The sequence below is a fragment of the Paramacrobiotus metropolitanus genome, unplaced genomic scaffold (assembly GCF_019649055.1).
Source record: "Paramacrobiotus metropolitanus isolate TYO unplaced genomic scaffold, Prichtersi_v1.0 Parri_scaffold0000070, whole genome shotgun sequence".
Classification (NCBI taxonomy): domain Eukaryota; kingdom Metazoa; phylum Tardigrada; class Eutardigrada; order Parachela; family Macrobiotidae; genus Paramacrobiotus; species Paramacrobiotus metropolitanus.
Window position 1 is genome coordinate 373,711 of NW_026570290.1, and position 9,671 is coordinate 383,381.

General features: G+C 44.2%; 2 protein-coding genes across 2 annotated transcripts; both read left to right on the top strand.

Annotated features, from left to right (window-relative positions):
- Positions 1-6,056: 6,056 nt before the first annotated feature.
- LOC129594639 (TD and POZ domain-containing protein 4-like) lies at positions 6,057-6,665 on the top strand. The gene has a single exon (XM_055491391.1). It carries the CDS (start codon positions 6,057-6,059, stop codon positions 6,663-6,665), a length of 609 nt encoding a protein of 202 aa, XP_055347366.1.
- Positions 6,666-8,546: 1,881 nt separating this feature from the next.
- LOC129594720 (uncharacterized) lies at positions 8,547-9,321 on the top strand. Its single transcript, XM_055491503.1, has 3 exons — positions 8,547-8,637; positions 8,950-9,114; positions 9,189-9,321. The coding sequence occupies exons 1-3, from the start codon at positions 8,548-8,550 to the stop codon at positions 9,282-9,284; spliced, it is 351 nt and encodes a 116-aa protein (XP_055347478.1). The 5' UTR covers position 8,547; the 3' UTR covers positions 9,285-9,321.
- The last annotated feature ends 350 nt before the right edge of the window (positions 9,322-9,671 follow it).

The following is a 9,671-nucleotide window of genomic DNA, read 5'->3' on the forward strand; positions in this document are numbered from 1 at the left end:
GTTTATTTTATGTGACGTATTCCGTTTCTGTACTTCACATAAATGGCGCTGTCAACGTTTAGGCACATTCCATTGAAAATATTTTGTACAACATTTTTGAATATATCGACGAAGAGAATAACAGTCTAGAGCACCAGATTTCCAAGACACTACGCCGCCTACATCAACGTCCCGTGGAATTCACTGCGTGGAATATTGTACGGTTGAATGCTGATCTTATTCTAACGGTACAATGGAGTCATCACGAGGATATGTTCTCCCGCACGTTATAAACTTTTTAATCTAACGTCATCTTTTTAATTACTAACGTCAATTTGTTTACTTGACAGGTTTGCGGTATTCTAGCGACGTATCTTGTGATCGTTCATGAAATCAGCAACGATAATCCTTCCCCGACAGTACTTTGCTTGTCACCCAATGTAACTGTGTAACCCTTTCTCCTTTGTTGCGATTTTGCTCGAATTGTAGGAAAGGCTCACCCGCTTGGTATATCGACATTTGTCTGTCATAACACAGTACAATGTATTGTACTACGAGAAGAAGTAGTAGGTTGCTGCTCCCCTTTCGTCGAACTCTAGTAGTTTTTTGCTAACGCGTTAATTTTGATACAGATTGACTAGCTGTTAACAACACAAGTTTCGTCTGATCCATTTTTCCGCATCGGTCTTCGCTTTCTGCTGCTGTTTCCTTCTATCGTCGGCGCCTCGACCGGCATCTTGGGAACAGAATGTACTACCTTTTAGTGTTAACTAGTCAAGAAAATAATTAAACAAGCCATCCCCACGTTCTGAGCAAAATAGATTAGAGAAAATTTATTGCCAAATTTTCGCCAAGAGTACCCGTGTCCCGTACAGTTCGCTTTAGAAGCTGCAGAATACCAACAATAATAAAGGCTTATCACATGATAGGCAGCTAGTGTACCTTCCATTCAAAGTCTAGATGTTTTTCGCTATCCACTCGAGCCTCCTTTTCCAGCACTGCGGGAGCTTCTGACATTTCTTAAAATCTAAAACAGTAGTATGCATCGGCAGCATCGCTGCCTCCCTATTGTTTCGGTGTTCCGGTGTTAGGAAATCCGATTGTCGGATACTGATCAAAGTCGCAGCAGAATGTATCTGTATTTTGTTTGACGCTCTTACTTTATTCCAAAGACGGGCTGCTGCTAGGCTGCTGCATTCTGCACCAGTTAAGATGCCTTTCTGCTGCGTCGGTGACTAGTGAGTAGTGACTACGCCTGAACTCTGCGTTTGTGGTAATTCATTCATTCGCTGTGATGTACCAAGCACTAACTGAAAGAGCTGACAGTTTGTGTACGAAAAGAGGTCATGCGACTGCTTTGCTTAGTGTCGTATGAACATGTTCCGACTGAGCGGTGGTTGCTCTTTGTAGTGGAGAGGTAAGACGAATAGGCGTATGTAGATTAGCCGTACCACTTGATAAACGCCGTACGATGGGTTAAACGCCTCCCGTGGTGGCTGCCCATTACATAGAGCCTCCGTAGAGATTTAACATTGCGCTATGCAGAGTTGCGCTGCACGGCTGCAGTCTGCAATGGTTTCTCTGCTAGTAACACTGCAGTTCTTTACTCTTTTGTGTTCAATTTTATATTACTGAAATTGATTTCAATTACATTAAAATAAATTTTTATTAAGTACGATGGAGAACTGTGTTCGATATAAGGATAATCCTTCTTTGTTTCGTTTGTGAAGCTGTACAACGCCTGTGTGTCGCTGCCGTGTAGCCTCTACGGTCTATCCATGGCGAACTTGTGAGCAGATTTTGCTGACTTTACTTACTGACTACTGTCTTTACATTCGGAACCCGGAATGCCAAATCATCCAGCAACAGAACAGCAGATCATCCAGGAACAGTACACCAAGCTATTAAGAGAGGGAACTTCTGGAGTGGGGCAAAAAGTCAGTAAGTCACCACAGTACAGGCTACAGCGCAAAAAGAGCAATCCTACTCAGTATTATGCTAATCGAGTAGTATTTTGCCCCACTCCAGAAGTTCCCTTTCTTAATAGCTTGGTTTACTGTTCCTGGATGACCTGCTGTTCTGTTGCTGGATGATTTGGCATTCCGGGTTCCGAATGTAAAGACAGTAGTCACTAGTCAGTAAGTAAAGTCAGCAAAATCTGCTCACAAGTTCGCCATGGATAGACCGTAGAGGCTACACGGCAGCGACACACAGGCGTTGTACAGCTTCACAAACGAAACAAAGAGGGATTATCCTTATATCGAACACACAATTCTCCATCGTACTTAGTAAAAATTTATTTTAATGTAACTGAAATCAATTTCAATAATTTAAAATTAAACACAAAAGAGTAAAGAACTGCAGTGTTACTAGCAGAGAAACCATTGCAGACTGCAGCGCAGCTCTGCATAGCGCAATGTTAAATCTCTACGGAGGCTCTGTGTAATGGGCAGCCACCACGGAAGGCGTTGAACCCATCGTACGGCGTTTATCAAGTGGTACGGCTAATTCCCGCACTGGTAAACGAGCGCACAGTCTGTGAGATTTGCTGGTATATCCAGTTTATTAAAGCAGGATTCTCTGTGCGAGACTGATCCCTCCTCCAAACCTGATTGGCCAGAAGCAGCCTTACCTTTCTGATTGGCCAGAAACAGCCGTACGGCTTTAAAGCTTTTCAAGCCTTTAAAACACACTTTATAAACTCTTACTAGGTTTTCGAAACATTAGTGCCTGTACAAACTTTTACCTGAGCTGCCAGAACAAAACAGTCCTATCTTCAGCCTTCGCCCTTACTAATGTTTCCAAACCTTAGTGCCTGTGCGAACTTTTACTTGATTAGCTAGAGCTACCAGAGCAGCCAGAACTACCAGATCAGCCAAAAACAGAACTGCCACATCATCCAGATCGTCCAAAGCCAAGCAGAAGTGTCATTTCTAATACCGCTGGGCACTGATCATTGGAAACTTTAGTAAACTTTTAAGCATTGAGGGTCTACTAAAACAAAGCTTTCAAAGGTTTAGTAAAACTAAGTTTTCAAACTAAACACAACTGAGCTCCAAAAGCTTGGTAAACTAAGCTTACTAAAGGTACGGTTTTGTAACCGAAAGGTGCGTGTGCTGGACTAACTTTTTCATCTTTTTGTAACCAAAAGGTACGTTTGCCGGATTTAGTCTTTTGCGTTTGTAGCCGAAAGATGCGTGTGCGAAATTAACCTTTTCGGCCTTTCCAACCGAAATTTGCGTTTGTCCGAAAAAAGGTGCGTGTGCAGAATCCACACTTTCAGCCTTATTAAATGAATGGTGCGTGTGCGGAATGAACCCTTTTTGGCTTTGGTAACCGAAAAGTGCGTAATTTAGAGCTGTGTGCCCGTCACACTCCCGCCTCTAAAACTTCTTGATTGGCCATAACCATCCTTGCGGCTTTAGACCTGTACAGCTTACTAAAACTCTTGACTTTGGTTCATTAAACAGATCCCCCCTTTAGCGTTGGTCATACTAAGCTTTCGATACCTTAGTACCTACACAAACTTAATAGGCATATCGAACCATAGCTATATCAGCCATATCAGCGATATCGAACCTTCAGCCTTAGAATTTATTAGGTTTATAAAACCTTAGTACCTGTACCAACGTTTTCCTGGTTAACCAGATCTATAAATGGCCTTAACCTATACTAAGTTTCCGAAACTTCAGTCCCGGTTCTGCCAGAGCTACCAGATCGCCAGATCAACCAGATTGCCAGACCAAAGCTTACAGCCACCAAAGGCTGAAAACGGCGGGTGCCGCACGCGTGGCTTTCGGTTAAAAACGGCTTAAAAGGATGGGTACCGCAAGCGTGACCTTTGGCGGTCAATGGCTTAAAAGGCCCTAGGTAGGCGTAATAGTGCAGGTACCGCACGCGTGGCCTTCGGAGACCAAAAGCTTAACAGGCACGGGTGCAATGGGTATCGTACCCGTGGCTTTCGGTCACAAAAGGCCTAATAGGCTGGGTCTCAAAGGCATGGAAAGTTTAGCACGAGTTGGCTTGGACTAAACTTTCTATGCCTATTAGGCCTAACAGGTTTAATCAGGTAATTTGATTAATTTAAGATGAGCCCATGCGTGCGTTGCCCGCTTCAATCAAGCCTTCGGTCACCGAATGCCTTTTAGGCATTTGGCCACCGAATGCCAAGCGTGCGATACCAGCCTTCTTAAGCATTTTACAAGGAAGGCTTTGGTCACCGAAGGTCATTTAAACCTTTGGTCGCCGAAGCTCACGCGTACGGTGCGCGCCTTATTAAGCCTTTAGCCACCGAAGGTTTTTTAAGCCTTTGGTCATCAAAGTCCTTTTAAACCCTCGATCACCGTAGGCCACGCGGGCGGTACCCGCCTTATTATGCATTTCGTCACCGAGCCTTTCGGCACGGAAAGCCTTTCAAGCCTTTGGGCACCGAAGGCTTTTCAGGCGTTTGGTCACCGAAGGCCTTTCAGGAATTTGGTCACCAAAAGTGTTTCAAGCAATTGGTCACCGAAGGCCACGCGAGCGCTACCCGGCTTATAAAGCCTTTGGTCAGCGAAGGCCTCTTAAGCCTACGGTCACCGATGGTTTTTTAAGCCTTTGGTCACCGAAGGCCCCACGTGCGGTACCCGCCTTTTTGAGCTTTTGATCACCGAAGGCCACACGTGCGGTACCCGCTTTTTTGAGCTTTTGGTCACCGAGGCCGCGCGTGCGGTACCCGCCTTTTTGGAACCATTGGTGACCGAAGACCATGATTGTTTAGCCTGCTTTTTTGAGCCTTTGGTCACCGAAGGCCACACGTGCGGTACCCGCTTTTTTGAGCCTTGGGTCACCGAAGGCCAGACGTGCGGTACCCGCCCTTTTGAGCTTTTTGTCACCGAAGGCCAGACGTGCGGTACCCGCCCTTTTGAGCTTTTTGTCACCGAAGGCCACGCGTGCGGTACCCGCCCTTTTAAGCTTTTGGTCAGCGAAGGCCACGCGTGCGGTACCCGCTCTTTTGACCCTTTGGTAACCGAAGGCCACGCATGATGTGTCCCCGCTTTTAAGCATTTTGTAACCAAAAAATTTCGGTTTAATCCGTTTCTAGATACAGTAACTGTATTCCCCTTTCAATAAGACCTACTTATCATATAAAACCGTTTCACTTCAAAGCGTTTAGCAAAAAGACCCAGCCGACAAAAACCGCCTTTGCACTGCAGCGCGGCGCGTAAGCGCCGCGCGCTGTGCTTGTAAACCATTAAGCCCGCCATCGCGGTAGAGAAGACAAGACCTGCTCTTTGTTTTGATTCTTCAACTACAACTACACACGTGATTCGATATTATAGCCTTATTCTCTATAAACGATCGGTGCTTTGACATTTGGGTTTTTTCGGCGCAACTGTCTGAATACGAGTACTAATTAGTAAAGGTCAAACCTCGTTGAGTTTGAGCATCTTGTTGTTCTTTAAATAAAACAAAAAATCTATCGCGCAATGGATTCGCTACACAAAGCAGTTGCCGTTGTCGAAGACCGAACCAGTCGGGAATCGGTATTCTTCACCTTGAAGTGGACCATTCGGGATTTCCACACTTATCGATGCTATCCAGGATTCAAGCGCATGCCCAGTCGAGGTCTTACTATGTCCGAGATAGGAATCACCGATTTTGTGGGACGCTGGCGCATATCCGTTGTTCCTCGTTATGGGTCATATCGTGATCCAGATCAAAGTTATGTTGGTGTGTATTTAGAGTTAGCTGAAGCCTACAGAACCCCACCCGTGACAGCGCTGTTCACGATGAGGTTGGTTCATAGCTGCGTGGTTATTTGCATGTTTTGCTGAAGAATTGGCAATTCTTTATGTACTGAAGTTTGCTGTCAACAACAAACTTTTCAACCTTAACTATTTAGACGAATTTCAGCATGATGACTGGAAGGCTCAGGATACTCTAGTTCGGGATCCCGTAACGTTATCCGAGATTTTCAGCGCAAATAACGCTCATTATGGGGATGGTTATTTCGAAAGCCACAATCACCTATTCGGCTGTGCCAATCAGCCTGGACTCATCAAAGACGACGAGATCAAATTACAATCCAAGTGACAATGTATGCCCCTAACAAGGAGCCGGACACCATTCGCGTGCCGTCAGTGTTAGCGCCTGTTAAAAACTTTTCAGATTTTCTCAATCGCCAAATGGAACTGTTGCATTCACGGAACAACCATCACGCCGACTTTGTCTTGCGTTCCAGTGATGGCCACAAGTTCCCCGTACACCGTTTCCAGCTGGCAGCCCATTCACCGGTCTTCGCCGCCATGCTGTCTCATGACGTTCGAGAGAAACGAACATCCCGATGCGATCTAATCGATGTCGATAAGGAAACTGTGGAGATTCTCCTGGATTACCTGTACGCATTTAACACCGCCCGGATTAATGGAACAAATGCGGAAAAAGCGCTGGCCATGGCGGATAAATACGAGATCATGGATCTGTGCTCCATTTGTGAAGGGATACTGATTAAGAGTCTGGCGGTGGAGAATGTGGTGCGTCGGTTCATTATGGCTCATCAACGAGGATTGAAAATTTTAAAGGAAGTTGCATTGCGTCTCATGCGACAGAATATTGACGTAATTGGAGAGGACAGCGTATTGCAAACGGCCATCCAATCGGAGCCGGCCCTGCTGCAAATAATCATGGGATGCTTTCCGAAATGATGGGGACCATTATTTGCAAGGTCAATTTTCTGAAAGTAAATGCTAATGCTCTTTTTTTCGATTAAATATCTGCACATTTGATATGTTTCTTTAACGGCACATGCGATAACAATATTATTTTTCTTAATCGTTGTCAACTTTCTTTATTGGGTTAAGCGTTGGTATTCTTTTTCGAAATTTCCGTTATTGTAAATGCAAGTGGTGGGTTTTCTTTTATTTGGACATATTTACTATTATTTGGACAGACGTATTGGACATACTTATTATTTGGACATATTTACTTTTATTTGGACAGACATATTGGACATATTTAGCTGCGGTGATTTTGAACATTACCGTTTCAAAGCGGATCGGATGGACCTAAATAAAATACTGCGTGGGTTACCGGGTTGTCAACCTGTGATGTCGTGTTTACGGCTGGAAATATCTTGTTGACACAAAATACATTCTGACGGTAAAGCTTTGGTTGTGTCAACTTGTGTGGAAGCAGTGGAACTATAAAGAAAGCGGCAACAGCAATACCGTTCTTAACGTTCGTGTTCACTGATCATTATGCTTTAACGCGGATCAGGAGGTCACAACGAGAGTGACAAACAACAACGAAAACGTTATGCGCGATGAAATGTAAAATATAAAAAATACGCATCCTGCATAGCGCGGACCCATTAAAAGAAGCTTGTCAACTTTGTCTAATGTGTCAACAAAACTGACAGCATAATGCACGGGAAAAATGAGATCCGCTGATGATCTAGTGTTACATTATGCAGCCATTTTGTAAAAACACTTTTGCCGGTACTCCCGTACTCAGACACATGTTCAGTTTTCCGAACAGCTGTAGGTAGACTTTGAAGTCGGTGATCTGCAAAACCGCAATGCAACACTGGAGGTTACATTAGCCTCTGATTCTCATCCGGGATATGATGGTGCAGTCGGTAATATTTTTCATACGAGTATCTGTACAGTAAGCTGTTGACTATTGCTGAAAGCTGAAAGTAAGTTGTTGACTATTGCTGAAAGCTCCGAGAAAATGTTTGACAAATATTCACGTTGTCTTTTACTGTGGTTACGAGTACACGGAATGTGTCCTTGGCAGCACGTTAATGCCGGAGTTAAACTGTTGCCTTATTCTATAGTTTCTGGAATTTTCTTGATTACACTGGCCTTATTCGCCCTCGTTGTTGACTTTTTAATGTATTCGCACACTTGGGTTACTACTAATGAATCGAAAATTCCACTGACCCTTGTGGCTGGTCTGTTTATCCTAACTGCATTTCTAGTACCTGTATACGCATCCGTGTTGGCATGGCATAGCAAACCGCTACCGGGTATAATGGAAGAATTACACCGATGTGTCCAAAGTTTACCGTTCATAACGCGCACACTAAAACGTTACTGTGTGTGGTTTGCTGTCTGCTTAAATGGAGTACTTAGCATCTTTGCTTTTCTCACGGTACTGCGTCTGCGGGATGCTTGGCACCAAAAAGAAATCCTCTACGGCTTCCAGTTTTATGCTGTATATGGACACGTTCTCCAATTTATCCTAAATTGCGGAATCAGTTCTGTGGCTGTAGTGTTCTCTTTGTCGTTTGCCATCTTTTCTGTGACCTTGGGGTCTGCGTTCAAGCAGGTTGGGCAGGAATGCGCAGCATACTACCGAACGTATAAGGATGGTGACGCGGATTTTAAGGCAGTTATCGCGGGAATAAATAAATGCCGACACGAGCATCTTGAGCTGTCGGACATTGTTCGACGTCTGGATGATATCTATGCACCGTCCAATCTCATTGGTTTAACGTTAGAAGTTCTCCTGGTGGTCTTCATGATCGGGATAGTAATCGGTGTCGCTCCTTCAAAGCTTGGGTACATGTTTACGAACAACACGATGGATCTGGTACATTGCTCGTTTGTTGCATCAGCTAATTTGTTCATACTGATGCAGAGGGTGACCGCAGCGGCCTATATGCAGAAGCAGGTGAATGGCACTTGTCCATGGACATGCGTGGTTTTTCAGTTCGACTTGTGTAAAAACAAACTTTTTAACGTTATAGCGTTTTATTATGTACTAGTACTTTTGCGATAAGCAGATTATTTTAATGGTCCCGTGCGACATGATGTAAATAATTTTTGAAGAGATTGTTGCTGACCTAATAATAGTCACGTTACTCACATACGAACCGGCACCCAAATACCAGCGGGTATAGAATCGTATTAATGACAAGTTGGCCTGGCTTCAGTTAGGAGCAAACCGTGGCTGGTTAGGACCACTTACAACGTTTTCTCGTAGGCGCATTCGATTGTGGTCATTTTAAGCATCGCGTCGGAAAAGCTTAACAGCGAAGACGGTGGATTAGAGGTGCAGATAAATAAAACACTGCGTCGCTTACGAGATTGTCCTGTCGCGTTCACGGCTGGGAACATCCTTACGCTGAACACCGAGTTCATTCTGTCGGTAAGGTTTTACCAGTTTTTGAAACTACGAAAACAACGCGACGTCACTGATAACTAACAGTGTTACCGTTTCAGGTCTCCGGCATTCTTATTACGTACGTTCTGGTGCTGTATGAGATGAATTCCAAAGACGATCACCATGCTGCGTTCTCATGCAACTGTACAACGTAAACACACCCTTGTATTCTCGATCATCAGCTCAAGCCCGTATCTTCTTTTATTTACTCTCGTGAGGCGAGTGTCAATAAAATAGCATTAGCCATTATGACAGTTATCGTTCACTCAGATGGATGTCTTTATTATTCGTTAAATAGAGCGCATATTCGTTGAGCGACACTTCAAGGGAAGTTTAATCTAACAAGCAGTTACTGTATCAAATTTTCTTCATGACGGACCACGAACAATTCCCTCTGGCCCAAACTTATCAACAGTGAACCAGCGATTACTGTTTTAAACAATTTGTCAAGGATTACAGTACTTCGGCTTTTCTCAATAACAGCTATCAATTATGCTGCATAGTGTGAATAACGGGTCATCACACCCGCCACATGTGGCGAG